We start from the raw sequence: 18,161 nt of genomic DNA on the forward strand, positions 1-18,161 counted from the left end.
CCAGCTGCGTCCCTCCCCATCTGCAAATTGAGACTTTGTCTGAGTGGAGAGGGGTCACTCCCAGCTCTAATATCCCTCGGTTCTAGAATGCTCATCAACTGAACAATGTGGTCACACAGGAAGCACCGTTTACAAAGGGTTCTGCCAAGCGAGAGAATCCAAAGTCCACTGACAGCAGAACGCAGCTCCCAGGCTACTGTGGGCACAGCCGCTGGGCGCCAGCACGTGGGAGGACACCAAGTCCCAGCTGGCCACCAAGCTGAGGGCAGAGCCAGAGTCGCTTGAAAGGAAGCAAGTGGCTTTGGAAACCTGGTCTGCGCCCAACAGACAACCCAGGGGAGCAACCTAGAAAACAAGCCAAGACCTGGAGGGAAAAAGCCCCTCTACCCAGCAGCGGACAGGCAAGAGTGGAAGGACCCTACACGGGGCCCAGAAGCAGCAAAGGAGCCACGTGCATGTCACAGCACACACCTGATCAACACCTTCTTTGCCTTTGTGCAGCACTGGGAATTGAACTCGGGGTACTCGACCACCAAGCCACAATTCCAGCTTTTTCTTTTAATTTTTTATTTTGAAACAGGGTCTTGCTAAGTTGCCCAGACCTCGAACTTGCTGATCCTCCTGCCTCAGCCTCCAAAGTGGCTGGGATCTCAGGTGCACGCAACTGTGCTGGGCTTACCTGCCTTTAAAAAAAAAAAAAAAAAACAACTCCACTGGTGACCAGCAAATAGTTCTAGCCCTCCATCCCCTCTCAAAGAAGCATTCTTCGGCTGGAAGAGTCAAAATTTAACCCCCAGAGTCCAGATTGAAGGCCTGTGATGAAGTCCTGGCTGCCTCCCACATGGACTGGTCTTCCCTCTCTTCTGCAGTGGGGTCCTGGGCCCCTCAGTTTGTCACCAACAAGCAAACGCCCGACTACACAGAGGCCGTGGGCTTCCGAGAGAATCAAGCAACTGCTTCTACTTTCAAATCACAACCAAAGCCAAACCAAAGCACTGAAAGAAAGTCCTAAGGGTGCGTTGACTGCAAATCCCTACCCAAGGTGCCACATCAGCAGAAACGGGTAAGCTCAGCTGGTGAAGACAGTCCCTCAGCACCTCTTAACTGTGTGCATTTCCACCTGTAACTTTCGCCTTTCCCAGGCCGTCGGGAAGCAAGCTATCCACTCTCTGGATGGACCTGGGGAAAGTTCTGTCTTCTCATACTGGGGAAGGAACCCAGAGTGCTCTACAACTGTGCCACCTCCCCAACCCTTTTATTTTTTATTTCGAGACCGGGCCTCACTAAGTTACCCAGGCTGGCCTCACACTTCTGATCCTCCTGCCTTGGCCTCCTGAGTCACTAGGATGACAGGCGTGGTCACCATACCTGCCCAGGAAAAGTTCTGTTTTTAAATAAAGACCCTCCCCTCTCCAAGGCATCTTCCACCCCCATCAGCCCCTCCAACCACCCCCATAATGACAGGCTGGGAAACGGCTGCGATGGGGGCTGCTTGACTAGGAGCTGGAGACCAGACTCTGAAAGAAGGCAAAGTTCAGCCCGAGCACAGGCTGCCAAGCCCCGGGGTCGGGCGCCCAGGGACGGTCTTCCGCAGACTGGCGCAGTGCCACCTGTCCCGCTGCAAGGGCACCAAACAGCAAAAATCCCTCCAACCCAGGGCCCCACCCTGGAGCAGCTTCCCTGGAAGCAACCCAACCAGGAGTCAAAGACCGCACTGGCCTGCTCCCAGAGGGCACGACTCACCCTGGGGAAGCAGCACGTCACCTCCCGTGGCCCAGAGCTGGGGACCTGGGGTGGGGGGCTGGGGATGGGCCCAGAACCCGGTGCGCTCCAGCCGAGCACTCTACCCCGGAGCTGCACCCCCTGCCCAATCCAGGGATTTCCAGCCCCCACCAGAAGGGGGAAAGGCTCTGTGGGCCGGGCCTGCTCCTCTGGGCAGCTGGGGGACAGTGACCCTGGACCCGCCCCCCAGGCTGGCTGGGACCCTGGCTCAGCCACCAGCAGGCGCCTCTCCTTTTTAAATGCCTTTAATGCTTTCCAGGTGGTGAGAGCTTGCTGACGGAGGGAGGCTGCTGATGGCCGGGAGCGCCCGGGCCTGCCCCCACCCCTTCCTCCAGAGACACTCAGAAGGGACTGTGTCCCCCAGAAGCCCCGTCTCGTGCGGTAGATCATCTCGTGTGGCCCTGACTCCTGCTCCCCACAAAGTCTCCCACATGCTCAGGAGAAGGGGTGCTTCTGGGTCCCCTAGGAGCTGACGACGTGCCCAGACCAGGTCTCGTGCTTGGTGCCCGGTGCCAGGTGGGTGATGACCACCTCCACGGCCTGCAGCTTCTCGTTCTTGGGCGGGATGGAACACATCTTATAGGTCACCTCGTCGCCTTCCACGGGAACGTATTCCCCTTCCACGCTGCGGGAGCAGGCGGAGAGCAGGCAGTCAGAGCCCCGCAAGGAGAGCCGCGCCACGCCCCCAGACCTCAGCACCCCACTGTCAGAGGCCCCCCTCCCAAGAGACTGCCTCGAGGCCTTCCACCCGGTGCCCAGCCTCAGGTCTTGCCAGGGAGCCCGACCCACCAGCCCCTTCCGAGGGCCTGTGATGCTGGGCTCCCTCAGCCCAGCCCCGCTCAGGGCTCCCAGCCGAGCCTCTGCTGGACCCCAGACACTCAGAGCCTTCCAGAAAGTCCCTGTGGTCCCTCCAGCTAGTCCCAGGAGGGCTTCCCTCCCTCGTGACCATCCCCAGAAAGGTCCCCCTCTTGTCTCGAGGACAAGTCACTGTCTCATGGCAAGGCCTGCTGTTGCTGCTGCTCCAGGAGACCCCGGAGGGAAGTCCCCTCAGACCCTGAAGGCCAGGGCCAGCCAGCTCCCCCAGAACTGGGCTGCCTTATTAGAGAGTCCAAGTGCTTCCTGTGTTTGACTTGGCCACCAGGAAGCTCAGGAATAAAGCCGCAGCCCAGGTCTTGCAGTAAAACCAGGTGGCACGGCATCTTCGTCGTTCCTGGGTGCCCCCAAACCCGTGTCTTCCTAACTTTTTTGTAAACCACGAGACATTCTTTCTGAAAAGAGGCAGCCTGCAAACACAGTTGCACACCCACGTACACAAGTGAAAACTTCAGCAGTCCCCTCCTGTCTGCGCTGCAGAGGGCCCTTCAATACCCGTGTCATGCAGGCACGCTGTGGGAGGGGCAGGGCTGATGCTCCCTAGCAGCAGACAACGTGCAACAACAGGGGCCCAGTTACTTTTGTTTGTTTTGGGGGGTGCCAGGGATTGAACAGGGCACTCGACCACTGAGCCACATCCCAACCCTATTTTGTATTTTATTAGAGTCAGGGTCTCACTGAGTGGCTTAGCACCTGGCTAAACTGCTGAGGCTGGCTTTGAACTTGCGATCCTCCTACCTCTGCCTCCCCAGCTGCTGGGATTACAGGCGTGTGCCACCACACCTGGCCTATTTTTGGTTTCTGATTTTGTTTTTGTTTGGTACTAAGGTCTGAGTCCAGGGCGCTCAGCCACTGAGCCACATTGTCAGCATTTTGAATTCTTATTTTTTAGGTACTGGTGACTGAACTCAGGGGCACTTAACCACTGAGCCATATCCACAACCCTGTTTAGTATTTTATTTACAGACAGGGTCTCCCTGAGTTGCTTAATGCCTCGCTTTTTGCAGAGGTTGGCTTTGAACTCGCGATCCTCCTTCCTCAGCCTCCTGAGCCACTGGGATTACGGGCGTGCGTCACCGTGCCCCCCATGTACTTTTTATTTTGAGACAGGGTCTCACTACATTGCTGAGGGATCCTCCTGCCTCAGCCTCCCAAGTCAGAGGGATCCCAGGCGCCCGCCACAGCAGTGGGAGGGAGGGGCCCACTTCTAGAAGCACAGTCTCCATGCCTTCCAGGTCTGCTGTGTGCAGTGGCCCCCTCAGTTCCCTCTCTCGGCTCCATCCCCAAAATTGAAAAAAAATGGGGGGTTGGGAAGTGCTTAGGACAGGAGTGCAGCTAAGAGTCCGGCACATCCGAAGCTGCAGGGCCAGCTGTGGGGATGGGCTGCGGGGCACTCCCAGCCCTGGGCTTCCCAAGGGCTTCCAGACACTCAGGAAGGAAGGACGTCAATGAGCAAGCGGCAGGAGAAAGGGTCCAGCCCCTGACTTCCTTCCTGGAGCCCCCCGGCTCACGGGGCCACTTCCCCTGAGCCAGGCCGGAAGCTGCCTCCCAGGGGTGCCCCCAACTGACCGGCTTCACTGGGCGCTCAAGCGCACCCAGCAGCTCCAGAGCCCCACACACCCCGTCCACCTGGGCACCGTGGCCGGGAGACGCTCACAAAGCCAATACACTGTTCACAGGCGTACCCAGTCGCTGTGACACACACACACACACACACACACACACACACACACACACACACACACACACCTGCCTTCAATCTGTGTCAAGGCCCCACTAACATGCACACAGGGGCAGAGCTGGTCACGGGCAGAGTTCCACACGCCTGGCCACATGTCCTCACACCCGGGGCCCCACCTGGTCCAGCCCAGGGCTGCCCAGACCTGCTGCTGACTCACTCGGAGATGTGCAGGAAGATGTCGGGGCCGCCGTCAGCGGGGGTGATGAAGCCGTGGCCCTTGGACCGGCAGAAGCACTTGCAGACTCCTTTGTAGACAGGGCCTTGCGAAGCCCGCACCGTCCTGACGGAAGAAGGAGGTCCAAGAGGCCCCCTCAGCCCTGGGACAGCCACCCACTCTCCTGGGACACACCCAGCTCATCCCAGCCCTGCCCACAGCTGTGCCCAAAGAGCCGCCACGGACAGTCACACAGGTTGTGCGTAATTACAGAGCAGGCTTCACTCACGGGGCCTGCAACCTGCACCTGCCAGGTGCTGTGTGGGTCTCCTGCAGCCCTGTGTCCACCAGGGCTGACTGCGATGACCTTGACGCCCCAGGAGTCCCCACCCATCAGCACCCTGCTTGTGGCCCTTCTCATGGACAGAGCAGTGTCCTCAAGCTCGGGCAGAAGGTCCTCACCACCAGCCCTTCCCCCTTCCCAAGACTCCCCAGGGGTTTCGGAGGCCCAACTGTGGTGGACAGTGGACCTCTGGCCCTGGGCAAGAGCCCCATCTCAGGAAGTGTCCCCAGCCAGCCCGAGACTCACGCTGAGAAGGTCCTTGTCCGGCGAGTGGGCAGCGGGCTCGGGACCACGTTGCCTCTCAGAGGAGATGGTGACCGATCTCGGGCCCCAGAGGTGTCCAGCAGCCCGATCGAAGCCTGATGCGTGGGGGGCTGTGGCGGGGGGGGAGGCTCAGATGACATTGCTGACCTGGAGAGAGACAGGGAGCTCTCAGGGTCAGGCCTTGGAGGTGGCCGCACATCCTCCTCTCCACACCTGCGGTGGCCGTCCCAGACTCGAGTCGGCCCCCTGACCATTACCGTGCCCACCCCAGTGGGCCAGGGGCCTGCTCAGGGCTCTTACGTGGCCGCAGGCTTCCCTCTGTCACCGTTCTCCAGATCACCCCCAAGATGGGGACAGTGACAAAGGCAGCCTTGGTCCCCTTTGTCCTGCCTCCCTCCCCTTCGCGGCACAGACCTTGGCCTACTTGGGACTTTTGGCAAATGCCGTGAAGGGGAGGGAGGCCAGGAACCCTCCACCAGTGAGGCCACTCCCCCTGACAGACACTCCTGGTGCCCTACTGTGTGCCGGGGCTGCGGGGAAAGGAGGCCGCGGAGCAGAGCGCTCAAACCCCAGCACACGGCCCGAGGGGCTGCCCCAGCACCCAGAGAAGAGAGGCCCAGCAGGCTCACCCAGAGACCTCCGAGAGCCCCAGAGCAGTGTCCTCCAGGCCCTCGGCAGATCCAGGGACTCAGAGCACACCGCGCTGGCCCAGCCACCAGCCTGCCAGGCAGTCCCGCCATGCCGCCTGCCTCCCCAGGAAGCAGCCCCGGGTGGCCCAGCAGGAGGCCGCTCCGCAGCTGCACCCTGGTGATTAGCAACTTGGTGGTAAGTGGACCTGGCTCTGTGCCCAAAACCTGGGACGGGACTTGGAGGTGCCGGCTCCAGCCAGCCTCCGCTCAGGGTCACGAAAAGAGCCACAACCCCAGTCAGGGGCCCTGGGTCAAGTCCCTTCCACACTGGAGAAGGGCCGCGATGGGCCTCACTCACACCTGCTCAGGAGCAGAGAAGACACTGCCGGGCAGCCCAGGGCAGGCCTGAGCTCAAAGTCCCCTGAGTCCAGGGCAGGTGGACTGCAGCAGCCCGGTGGGCCTCATGTTTAAGACAGGAACCATCTGAGCGTCCAGCTCTCCACCTGGGAACCAAAGCTTCCAGCTGCTTGTGGCAGGAAGCTCTGACACCCAGACCCCGTCCACCACTGGTTCGGGGTGACTCAGGCCCCATGCCCAGGCCACCTGAGACCCAGGCCTCCTCTTCCAGAGGAGACAGCCTCTCGACACTCCCATACTCCCCTCAGTTCTGTCGGGCTGGGAGAGGAGGGGGCCGGCTGGCCTTCTTCAGGGAGTGACATAGCTACCTCCTGACCCTTCTCGCTGCAGCCGCAGCCAAGCAGGACCACGCGTCCAGGGAGCCCCCACCTCGGAAAGGCCCGCTGCTGGGCTGCAGCTCAGGGCTCCAGCATGAGCCAGCAGGACAGGTCATAGAGTCCTAGAATGTTCCCGCGACTGGAGTTCTGGGAAGGAGGGGGGTCCAGGAGGGGAGGGGACGGGAGGGGAGGGGACGGGAGGACCCCCTCGGGCCTCCTGGGACAGCAAGTGGGACCACAATGACCCGGTGGCTCCAGTGTAAGGTGGGGAGCTGCCCTCCACCCGTCTTTTCTCTTAGGCACACCTGGCTTCAAATTCTATCACCTGCCGGCTGTGGGATCTTGAGCAAGTTACTTAACCTCTCTCGACCTCTGTTTCTGTGTCTAGTAAATGCAAATTACAATAGTCCTGAATTCACACCATCATCATGAAGTTGGAACAAAAAACCGTGTGCTCAACGTGGGGCACGAATCTTCCCAGAACGAGTAAGCAGCAACGGTCAGCTGTAACGGCCATCATAAAGTCGCTCAACAGACAGATGCCCGTGCCAGGCCTTGTTCAGGACACTGGAGACACAGGGCTGAACCTGGAGCCTGAGAACAAACAGGTGAATCAGGCCATCAACAGACTGTCACGGACTCAGGCAGGCAGAGGGGACAGAATGCCATGGGCAGAGAGGGGTGCGCCTGCCTGGGGGGACATGCTGGGCCTGGAGAGCCAATCAGCCCCCTGAAGGAGGAGCAAGAAAGGCCCCAGGTTCATGTGGCCCCATGTGACCAAGGCCAGCAGGAGGGCTCTGGGGAGGGATGCTGGGTGAAAGTGGGTGGGGAGGGCGGCCCCTCTGTGCACACATGCCCACGCCATGCTCCCGGGAGGCCCCAAACAAGGGAGCCCCTTCTTTCTCCACCTCAGCCCTCACACTTCCCAAACGTGCCCCACAGGGCTGGGGGCACACCTCAGCGGTACAACTGTCCCCACAGGCACGACAACCTGGGTCCAATCCCCAGCACCACAAAAAGGCAGCTGGAGCCAAATGCATCCAGTCCCCCTGAGATGCCACTGGAAACCCCTGTTCCTCAGGGGAGCTACGTGGGGACCACACAGGGTCTCTCCATGTCCCAGGGGCTCGCCGCCCACTCCTGGCTTCTCAGGGCCCTGGGCACCTGCTAAGTCCTGCATCACCCTAACCCTAAGGCACCCGGAGTGCGAGGGATGGGAAGGCCGAGGAGCCTCCACCAGCCAGCCGCTCAGGAGCCACCTGGACAGCCGGAACAGGCCCGGCAGGGGGAGCACACGGATGGCCTCCCTGTGCGGCCAGCCAGTCACCCAGGAGCACCCCCAGGTGGGCATGCGACAGCCCTAGCCCCACCCACCAGCATGGGTGGCTTCCTGCTGCCAGCTGCTCTCCGCAACACCAAGGGTGGCCTTGGAGCCCGAGCACAAGGCAGGGCTGGCCTCCATGCCCAGCCATGCCCCGTCCCAGTCCCCACAGCAGCAGGGGGTGAGGCGGAAGCTCAGGCTGCAGCAGGCTCAGGGCCTGCACCAAACTCGGACCAAATGTCATGGCCATGGCATGTCACGACTGCCGGGCTGTGTGCACACGTGCTGGTGTGCGTGCACGCGTGGGGGGTGTCTGCATGTGCTTGTGCGAGTGTACATCTGCACGAGTACAGGGGGGTGCGCCCGTGTGCACCCACACACGTGCACGCAGACTGGGTGGCTCCTGGCCTCCAGCAGCGGGGCTCTGCAGGGCACCAGGGGACCCTGGATACCCCAACCTCCTCCTCTGCAGTCACGGGCCTCTGAGCCACCGCTGAGCTGGAAACAGCCCAGGACACAGCCTGCCACCTGCCCCAGGGGGGCGCAGTGGGCGAGGTGAGCAGCTGGCCGCGTGCCCTTCATTTCTGATGAGTGTCAAGGGCCCGCAGACTGGGGGGCAGGAAGCCCTCCCCACCCCGACTGTCCCCAGGGAGGGGTTTGTCAGCTGGGCTTTTACCCTGAGAATCAGAGGCAGAGGGGCCTCAGCCTAAAATAGCCTGGGAATTTTCCATGGTCCCTACAGCTCCTCTTGGAAGGTTCTGGGAATTCAGACGGGTACTGGCACGGGGCTGCGGCCTGCCTGACCCCCACCTGGCCCACACCCGCACCATGCAGAGCCCTGTTGACCGCCTGCAGGTCCTGCTCCTGCCCTGATGACCTGACCATGCAGAGCCCTGTTGACCGCCTGCAGGTCCTGCTCCTGCCCTGGCCTGGAGGCCCACCAGCCGCCCGCAGGAGGAGCCTCTGGAGCCAAGGAGCCAGGTGCTCATCCCAGGAGGGAGCTGGAGGGGCCATCAGCCACTCCAGCAGCCACCAGGCACCCTTCTTGTGCCTCAGACCCTTCCCTGAAGCAGAAGATGCAGGAGTGGACTGGAGCTTGGCTCCAGTCAGACGTCCACTCCTGGGCCTGCTTCACAAAGGCGGGCATCGGAACCTCCATGGGTCTCTGGCTGGGGAAGGCCAGGGCTGGGTACCCTGCCAGCCACCTTGCAGCCCATGGAGTGGACACTCTGGCAGGTGGGGTGGACACAAAGCCACACTGGGAAGCGGGCAGGGCAGGCTGCAGGGCCTGCTGTGGGGACAGAGGGCTGTGCTGTTACCCACCCAAAGCTGCTGCCCTCTGGCCCGTGTGGGCTCCAGGAGACACCTCCATACATGACCTAGATCAATCTTCTCATGAACCCAACAGGGAGGCACTGCCACCAGCCACGTTTCCCAGGTGAGGACCCAGCACAGGGGGCTCAGTCAGGACTGTGCACTCGTCATGGGTTCAAATGCAGATTCTGATTCTCAGGTGGCGGTGGCGTACATTCCCCGTCCCCACCCCCAGCCTGCATTTCTAAGGGACTCCCAGGGAGGGAGTGGCACTGGTCCATGGGGTGATTCTCTTGCCCAGCGAAACCGCAGGACTGGGGCCAGCCCCTACAATGATGGCACAGTCAGCCCCACTGAGCCGGGGCGGGCAGAACTGGCCCAGAGCACGGGGCGGGGGGGGGGGGGGGTCAGCTGACCTGGGTCAGAGGGGTCCCTGGAAGCAAGGCCCAGCATGAGCCAGAGGTTGACACAGCAGCAGGGCTCAGCCACACTCTGCTCCATGGTTGAGCAGGGGTCTGGTGAGGGCGGAGAAAGGGGAGGCACAGGGACAGCAGGGGTGGGCGGGCCTCCTCAGCTGCAGCCCGCGCCCCAGCCCCCCCACTCCCTGCTGGCACTGACTGCAAAGAGGCCAGACGCCCCAAGGCAGCCCCTCCAGCATCACCAGCCTCCTGACCCCCCACGAGCACCCCGAAAGCCTTGACCATCCAGATGCCAGAGAGTTACCCACTGCCCCACCAGGCACTCAACCAGGAGGCCTCCGGGGACAGCGATCCATCATGCACAGAACCCTGCCCTGCAGGTCTGTCCCCATCGACTCCTTCCTGTTGGATCCTTTCCTTGATCTGCTCTTCCACACCTCTGCAACCTCTGGCCAGCAACCCTGCCTCGGTTTCCCCAACTGTCCACTGGAATGATGAAGCATCCTGGGGTGCGGATGTGTGGACAGTGCGACGATCCTGTCCAGTCAACATCAATGCGCTGGCATGGTGCAGCTGTGAGGCGCGGTTGAGCTGAACAGCCTTCCCTCCATTCCTGCCCCTGTGTGTGGGACGCAGACCAAATGCCCTCAGTCTGCCACTCAGCAGGACAAACAGGCTGTCCCCCTCCCCCTCACCTCCACTGCAGGACCCAGGGACTCCACTCCCCCTCACCTCCACTCCTCCTCACCTCCACTGCAGGACCCAAGGATTCCACTCCCCCTCATCTCCACTCCCCCTCACCTCCACTCATCCTCACCTCCACTGCAGGACCCAGGGACTCCACTCCCCCTCACCTCCACTCCTCCTCACCTCCACTGCAGGACCCAAGGATTCCACTCCCCCTCATCTCCACTCCCCCTCACCTCCACTCAAGCTCACCTCCACTCATCCTCACCTCCACTCCTCCTCACCTCCACTGTAGGACCCAAGGATTCCACTCCCCCTCACCTCCACTCATCCTCACCTCCACTGCAGGACCCAGGGACTCCACTCCCCCTCACCTCCACTCATCCTCACCTCCACTGCAGGACCCAGGGACTCCACTCCCCCTCACCTCTCCCTCACCTCCACTCATCCTCACCTCCACTGCAGGACCCAAGGACCCAAGGCCTAACTCAGCTTATTAATCCCAAGCATCTACTCCCCTGAGGAGCGACCAGGCCAGTGCTGCTGACAAGGGACACATGGGTCAGCATGGAGAATCTACTGGCCTTCAGGCAGCCCAGGAGCGGATGGCCCAGAGACGGACCTGCTGAGCCGGGTCTGAAAAGATCTTTTAATGGGTGCAGAGTCCAGGCCTCGGGCTCCAGAGCGGCAAAAGCCCGGAGGGAGGGAAGCTGTAGAGGCAGTGGGGGTACATCACAGGAAGCCTCTTGAAAAGTTTGTGGCTTATGGTAAATACAATGGCGACATCAGAGGGCAATTGTAAGCAGGAGGGTTGAATTCGAAGCTATTGTTTTTACAACCACCACCTGGCTTCGGCTTGGCCATCGTTTTAGAAGGGCAAAATGAGACATCTAAAGAGACTTGGGAAATATCAAAACAGCGGGAGAGTGGACCTAGCGTTCCTCCGGCCTGGGCTAGCCCTTTTATTCCCACGCACCCATTTTTGCTAGGAAAAGTTCTATCCCCAATCTGCAGACGAGGATTCGAGAGGCCTCCTGTTTTGCAACGAGACACCTCCACCTCTGAGAACCAAGGCCCGGCCTGGAGCGGGGCGGGCTGCCCTTCACTTCTCCCAGGACACGCACCCACTCCAACCCCCCAAAAGCTGTGGGCCCAGAACTTTCCTTTTTAAAATTTAAAAATTAATGTTGCATCTCCGACCTGCGCACCTGGGTGGCCAGCGCCGCGCTGGAGAGGGGGCCTGTACTCGCGGATGAAGTTTTTCTCCTCCGTCTAGTCGTCCCCCCACCACCCTCCGGCGCAAAAACACCAGCGAGCTGGCGCCGCGGTCCCTCCTCCCCCGATGCCGCCAATCGCACGGCGCCAGGGCGGCTCCCCAGCCGGGCCTGGCCGCCGTCCCACCCGCGAGCCCACAGCTGGTGCGGCCCGGCCAGGCAGGGAGCTGGCTCCGCCTCCCGCGCGCGGCGCCCCCGCGCCCACCCCCGCACCACGAGTCACCCCATTCACGCTCCAGCCCACAGGCCAGAGCCGTGGGGGGGACGGGCAGCGCGTCCCCAGCGCGCAGAAAACAGGTGGCCGGGCGGGAAGTGCTGCCCGACGTTCGCCTCCGATCCCTCCAGCTGCGGCCACACCCACCCCTGCCTCCCAGGGAGAGGACCCGCGCTTCCCCGTCAGGCCCCGGAGGCCGGGCATCTCGCAGGGGCTGGGAGGAACTGGCCCGGAGCCCAAAGCCGGGAGCCAGAAGACCCCGCACGGGGGGCCGGCGGGGGGCAGCACCAGCGGGGGAGGCCGCGGCCCCGTCCCTGCGCTCCCGGGGCTCGGGCGGGGAGCCCCAGGCCCCTCGCGGGTCCCGGAAAAGCCTCGTACCTGGCTGCGCGTTCGCTGCGCCCGCGCCTGGGCTCCGACTGCGAGAGCCGAGCGGGCCGGGGGCGGGGCGGGCAGGGGCGGGGCGCCTAGGCCCCGCCCCCGGGGCTCCCGCCAATGGGCCGGGGCCAGGCCCGCGGCGCTGGACCTTTGTGTGCGCCCGGGAAGGCCTGGACCGGACGCGGGGGCTGGCCCACCGGGAGGGACCCGCCGTTCCCCGCCCCGCTGCGCCGCGCCCGCGGTGGAACCTGGCCCCGGGAAGTGGAGAGCCGCACGGTCGCCAGCCTGTCCCCACCTGCCGGGGCTCCCCGTCCAGATGAGCCGGCCCTGGGTTTTAGCAGAAAGGACGAGACAAAAGGGAAACAAAGTAGCAAAACACCGAGGGGAGGAAAGGGGAGAAATGAGCCAAATCGGAAAACCGCGGGAGAGCAGTTGGTGTTTCTCTCTCTCTCTCTCTCTCTCTCTCTCTCTCTCTCTCTCTCTCTCTCGCTTTTGTTTCTTTGTTTTTCTTTTTGTTTCCACTGCGTTCTCGAGTCCTCGATCTCAGGAGGCAAATGGTGTTGATGGTTTTGCCAGGTAGGAACCCAGGCTCTTGGAGGAGGTCACCTGCTGATGGCTGCGGCCCTTGAATGCGATCCCAGCCCCCAGGACCCGGGGGCGGGAGGGAGGAGAGGTATCCGGTGGCTTTCCTAAGCCACAGGCCCGGGAGTGGGGCTGGCGCTGCAGTCCCCCTGGAGATGCCATCCGGTGACCCCAGACTCCGCACCAGGCTGAGGCCCAGTGGTGGCCGAGGCCCAGCAACAAAACCGACAGGGGGAGGCGCCCTCATGCTGCTGGCGGGAAAGGGAAATGGTAAAGCCACCGTGGAAAAGTCTAACGGACCTCCAACAGTGACAGCTAGAAGCACCCGACCTGCAGACCCACTGCTAGGTGTGTGTCCAAGGAACCGAGTGTATGACCGCGCAAAAGCGGACCTGTTCCCGGATCTTTATAGCAACATTATTGCTAATAGCTAAGGAGTGGGGCTGGGCACGGTGGCGCACACCTGTAATCCCAGGAGGAGTTCAAAACCAGCCTCAGCAAAAGCAAGGTGATAAGCAACTCAGTGAGCCCTGTCTCTAAATAAAGTACAACATAGACTGGAGATGTGGCTCAGTGGTTGAGTGCCCCTGAGTTCAGTTCCCTCCCCGGTACACACAAAAAAGGAAAACATTAGCTAAGGGTAGAGTACAGGGCTGGGGCTGTACCTCAGAGGTGCAAGGCCCAGGGTCAACCCGAATGTTCATCAGGTAACGAATGGATAAACAAATGATGTGTATCTGTACAATAGAAAATTATTTGATCCCAAAAAGGAATGAGGTCTGTCTCAAAATTTTAAAAAAGGTTTGGGGATATAACTCAGGGGCAAAACACCGCGACCACTGGGTTCATTCCCCAGGACCACCAAAAAAAAAAAAATATATATATATATATATATGAAGTATTGATTCAAAATGAGTGAGCCTTGAAAACATGCTAGATGAATGAAGGCAGACACAAAAAGACACACATATCCCATCTGATTCAAATGTATGATATGTCAAGATCATTGTACTGTCACGTGTAACTAATTAAAACAAATAAAAAATAAAAAAAGACACGCATAGATTTCATTGATTCAAATATCCTGAGTAAGCAAGTCCATGAAGACAGTAGATTAGGAGGCCTGGATTTGGGGCTTAGTAGTGGAGCGCTTGCCTAGCATGCGGGCCCCTGGGTTCCATCCCCAGTGATGCGGGGGTGGGGGTGGGGAATAGGGGCTGAGAGCCAGCGGTACAGGGTTTCTTTTCCAGGTAAGACAAATGCTCCAAATTTGATCAAGCCGCTGCACAACTCTGTGATTGTACTAAAACCATTGAATTAGACACTTTCCATGGTTGAACTGTAACTGAAAACAGCTGTAAATCAGACAAGGGACCCCTGGGCAGGGGTGGGCAGTGACCCATGGGACTCCAGTTTCTAGTAAGGTTCTGTCTCTCAACCTGGGGGCAGGGACACCCTGGGGTGGTGACTTTATGAAAATTCATCAGCCCAGGACAAATGATACATTTCCACACACTTTCATTTTTATTTTTAAAAATATTTTTTGGTACTAAGGATTGAACCCAGGGGTTCTTCACCACAGAACTACACCCCTAACCCCTTTTCAGTTTTTATTCTGAGACAGGGGCTCACTTAAAAGTTGTTTAAGGCCTTGCTAAACTGCTAAGGCTGGCCCTGAACTTGCAATCCTCCTGCCTCGGCCTCCTGAGATGCTGGGATTACAGATGCCATTGCACTAAGCAAAATACAAACTTTCCAAATCCAGGTGAGTGCTAACAGGGCCCTCTCAGTGCCTACCACATTCACCTCACCATAACCCTGACTCTGTGGGTACCGTCCAGAATCTGGGGAGCAACCCCAGAGAAGATGCTGAACCCTGCTCCCCTTGAGGCTCTGTCAAGACGCCTTGGTGTGCACCCTTCCTCCCCAGCACGGCAGCAGGGTAGGAATGTCTGTCTGTCCTCCCACAGAGTGCTTCAAAGTGATGTGTTCTTGTCCCATTGTACAGATAAAGAAACTCAGGTCTGCCTGCTGAGCTACCCTGGTGAACAGCCCTTCCTGGTCCACTGGCCTTTCTGAACCTCGCTTTCCTCATCTGTAAGACGATCATTGTGAGTGGTAAGGAGGTAACAGCCGGTGGCCTTGGCTGGTCCCTGGTACCCCGTAGGAGGTCAGCAAGCCTTGGATCCTTGGAATCCCTCCAGGGCAGTGGCCATCTAGAAATAAGAAGTGTCCACCCAAACGCCATCCCAGAGGGCAGACACAGGGATGAACACTGAGCAGGAAGTCTGTGTCACAGGGCCCTTCCAGGCACGCAGCAGGCTCATCCTACCCCCCCTCTTCCTGCCCTTTTCTTACTGGTTCATGGCGCACCCTCACCTCCGGGGTGTGTTTGGGGGATGCAGGAAGTCCTGGAGGGTTGTCCCAGCCACTGGGACACTGGGGGGAGACTTGTGACTTGGAGAACCGCAGCGGGGGCAGACGGAAGACGGCTCCGCCCATGCTCCAGCTCCACGCCCTACCCGTGTGTTGGTGGCACTTAGAGTAGTCCCAGTCTCAACTCCAGCTCCACCCACTGGACCCCATGAGTACTCTGCCCTGTTCCAATGCTCAAGTGGAAACTCAGAAGATCCATGGATCTGGGGGGAGGCAAGAGCCCTGTGTGCTTGGATTGCTGAGAACCACACCAGGCCACCGTGTTGGACACCTTGTCCCCAAGAGAGCCACACCCACCTCCTAGGGGCTCTGTGACACAAGGACCTCATCTCAAAATGTCAAAACGAAGTCCCAGCAATATTCGATTTAATAGTAACTTATCCCTCGGGATATTTTTTTTTAAACAAGCTGTTTTTTTAGGGCACTTTAAGTTCACAGCTAAACTGGGTAAAAGTACCCCTGTGCTTCCCACATGTCCCCTACAGCCCCATCTCCGGAGCCTCCCTGCACCAACCTGGAACATGGATTCCAAGTGGTGAAACTTAAAATCACTCAAAGTCCAAGTTCACATCAGCCCGCCCCATGGTGTTGCTGTTCTGTGGATTTGTACCAAGGCACGATGACACATCAAGGTGTCCCACAGAGTCCCTGCCTTAAAACCCTCCTGTTTTGGTACCAGCCTGAGGTCAAACGCTCCTCTTTGCCCTGGACGGTCTGTTATGGTTCAATGCTTCCGTACAGTCCTGCAAACACAGGGCTACAGGACCGTGCCCCACAAGGGTCCTCTGCCCCTTGGTGACCCCTACCTTCTGCCCCCACCCCACACACATCTGCTCTCTGCCAGTGCGGATGAGTTTGCTCTACAGGGACCCCTTCCCTGCCCGCCCCATGCGTCTTCTCTCAGCACCATCGTTTTGTGACTCACCCAGGATGGACAGTTTATCCCTTCTTCCTGCTGCGTGGGATCCCATTGTGACAGCAGCTCTGCTGTGCCTGGTCTGGGCTGCCCTGAGCCACCCACCCACTGCAGGTCTTTGGGTGAATGCCTTCCCATTCCTCCTGGGGTCGGGTGGGGGGGGGGTAAGAAGGGGAGTGGCACTGATGACACTTTGGGAAGACAGAATGCATGCGGATTTCACTTCCCCGGATCTTTGCTTCTCCATTTTTACTTTGTGTTACAATTGGGGCATTGCATTGTGGTTGTTTTTCGTTACTGGGGATTGAAGCCCGGGGTGCTCTACCACTGAGCTGCACTCCCAGCCCTTTGTACTGCAAGACAGGGGCTCATGTCCTTGCCCAGGTTGGCCAGGGCCTTGCGATCCTCCTGTCTCAGCCTCCAGAGTCGCTGAGATTAGAAGCACGGGCCACCGTGCCCAGCTGCACTGGATTCCGTGGATGGGTGTCTGAGGTCGTGTGTTTCGGTGGATTCCGATCTGGGATAGTGAAGGGCCCATTGCCAAATGTGCCTCAGAGAAAGCGCATCTGGATCTCTTCTGGCAGAGAACAGCTGAAGACACCACCCCCTCGGTGGGCGGGAGGTGATGGGAATTAGCCCAGATCTGACCATTTTTTCAGGTTGTGGGGGGACAGCACTGGGGACTTCACCCTGTGGCACATTTTGCAGCGTTTCCTGTTTCTGACTCTTTGATCATTTTGAGAAGCCACTTGACATCATCTCCTGGGATGTGGAGGGGAGTGTCCAGCCGTGTCCCCAGGAACACAGGCTCCTGGGACAGGGAGGTGGCAGGTTGAGGAGCCATACTCTGTCCCGATGTACCTTCCACGGGGCACGTCCCCTCTTGGCACCTCAGTTTTCATCTGTAAAATGGGGCAGCGTCAGGAGCCACCCCAGTAAGGTAGTGGTGCAGGGAAACGCACGAGGCCAGTGCAGAACGCCTCATGCCGCCCGGGACCCACGCAGGTTCGCTTTGGCAACACTTGTTGCTCACGTTTTAGCTCGGCCCTGGGGACATGCACAGCTACCAGGTTCGGGGGCCCCTGCCCTGTGGGCAATTTGCACACACAGTCACGCTGGGAGCCGGGCGCGTCTTACTCCTGAAAGCCTCAACCGCCATTCTGCAGAGCTACTGTCCCCTTCTGCAGATGGGGAAGCGAGGATCAGATCCATCACTCCGAGTCTCATAAGGCAAAGGCAATAACTGGTCGTACCAGGAGGTGAACCTGGGCCCAAGGGTCACTGGCCATTTAGAATAAGGCTCACTCCCACGAGACAGAGCTGCAGCCAGGCGCCGGATCCCTCCGCCAGCACCTCTCCTCCCCTGGTCACTGCTCTCCCAGGTCTCTCCTCCCCCAGGTCTCTGCTCCCCCAGGTCTCTGCTCCCCCTGGTCTCTCCTCCCCCAGGTCTCTGCTCCCCCGGTCTCTGCTCTCCCAGGTCTCTCCTCCCCCAGGTCTCTCCTCCCCCTGGTCTCTGCTCCCCCGGTCTCTGCTCTCCCAGGTCTCTCCTCCCCCTGGTCTCTCCTCCCCCTGGTCTCTGCTCCCCAGGTCTCTGCTCCCCCAGGTCTCTGCTCCCCCAGGTCTCTCCTCCCCCAGGTCTCTCCTCCCCCTGGTCTCTCCTCCCCCAGGTCTCTCCTCCCCCAGGTCTCTCCTAGCCCAGGTCTCTCCTGCCCCTGGTCTCTCCTGCCCCTGGTCTCTCCTGCCCCTGGTCTCTCCTCCCCCAGGTCTCTCCTCCCCCAGGTCTCTGCTCCCCCTGGTCTCTCCTCCCCCAGGTCTCTCCTCCCCCAGGTCTCTCCTCCCCCTGGTCTCTCCTCCCCCTGGTCTCTCCTCCCCCAGGTCTCTCCTCCCCCAGGTCTCTGCTCCCCCAGGTCTCTCCTCCCCCAGGTCTCTCCTCCCCCTGATCTCTGCTCCCCCAGGTCTCTGCTCCCCCAGGTCTCTCCTCCCCCTGGTCTCTCCTCCCCCAGGTCTCTCCTCCCCCTGGTCTCTGCTCCCCGGTCTCTCCTCCCCCAGGTCTCTGCTCCCCCAGGTCTCTCCTCCCCCAGGTCTCTCCTCCCCCTGGTCTCT

The 18,161-nt window shown here is 60.0% G+C and overlaps 2 protein-coding genes across 8 annotated transcripts; one reads left to right on the forward strand and one right to left on the reverse strand.

Annotated features, from left to right (window-relative positions):
* Nucleotides 1–2,011: 2,011 nt before the first annotated feature.
* On the reverse strand, nt 2,012–12,274 carry Carhsp1 (calcium regulated heat stable protein 1). Of its 5 annotated transcripts, none has more exons than XM_005327168.5 (4): nt 12,128–12,274; nt 5,140–5,304; nt 4,554–4,676; nt 2,012–2,407 (listed from the first exon to the last, which is right to left on the reverse strand). In XM_005327168.5, the coding sequence occupies exons 2-4, from the start codon at nt 5,295–5,297 to the stop codon at nt 2,245–2,247; spliced, it is 444 nt and encodes a 147-aa protein (XP_005327225.1). In that variant the 5' UTR covers nt 5,298–5,304; nt 12,128–12,274; the 3' UTR covers nt 2,012–2,244. The 5 variants fall into 5 exon arrangements, with proteins under 5 accessions (XP_005327225.1, XP_013214953.1, XP_005327227.1 ...); XM_013359499.4 differs by lacking the exon at nt 12,128–12,274 and adding an exon at nt 11,462–11,586; XM_005327170.5 differs by lacking the exon at nt 12,128–12,274 and adding an exon at nt 11,470–11,583.
* On the forward strand, nt 5,648–11,512 carry LOC120887573 (uncharacterized). 3 transcript variants are annotated; one of them, XM_078024619.1, is made up of 4 exons: nt 5,648–5,982; nt 6,909–7,128; nt 7,716–8,396; nt 8,697–11,512. In XM_078024619.1, exons 3-4 carry the CDS (start codon nt 7,981–7,983, stop codon nt 9,217–9,219), a joined length of 939 nt encoding a protein of 312 aa, XP_077880745.1. In that variant the 5' UTR covers nt 5,648–5,982; nt 6,909–7,128; nt 7,716–7,980; the 3' UTR covers nt 9,220–11,512. The 3 variants fall into 3 exon arrangements, 1 of the variants encoding a protein (XP_077880745.1); XR_013427141.1 differs by having other exon boundaries at nt 5,651–5,982; nt 6,909–7,863; nt 8,584–11,512; XR_013427140.1 differs by having other exon boundaries at nt 5,652–5,982; nt 6,909–8,396; nt 8,584–11,512.
* Nucleotides 12,275–18,161: the final 5,887 nt, after the last annotated feature.

The sequence above is a fragment of the Ictidomys tridecemlineatus genome, chromosome 10 (genome assembly GCF_052094955.1).
Source record: "Ictidomys tridecemlineatus isolate mIctTri1 chromosome 10, mIctTri1.hap1, whole genome shotgun sequence".
NCBI classification, from domain to species: Eukaryota; Metazoa; Chordata; class Mammalia; order Rodentia; family Sciuridae; genus Ictidomys; species Ictidomys tridecemlineatus.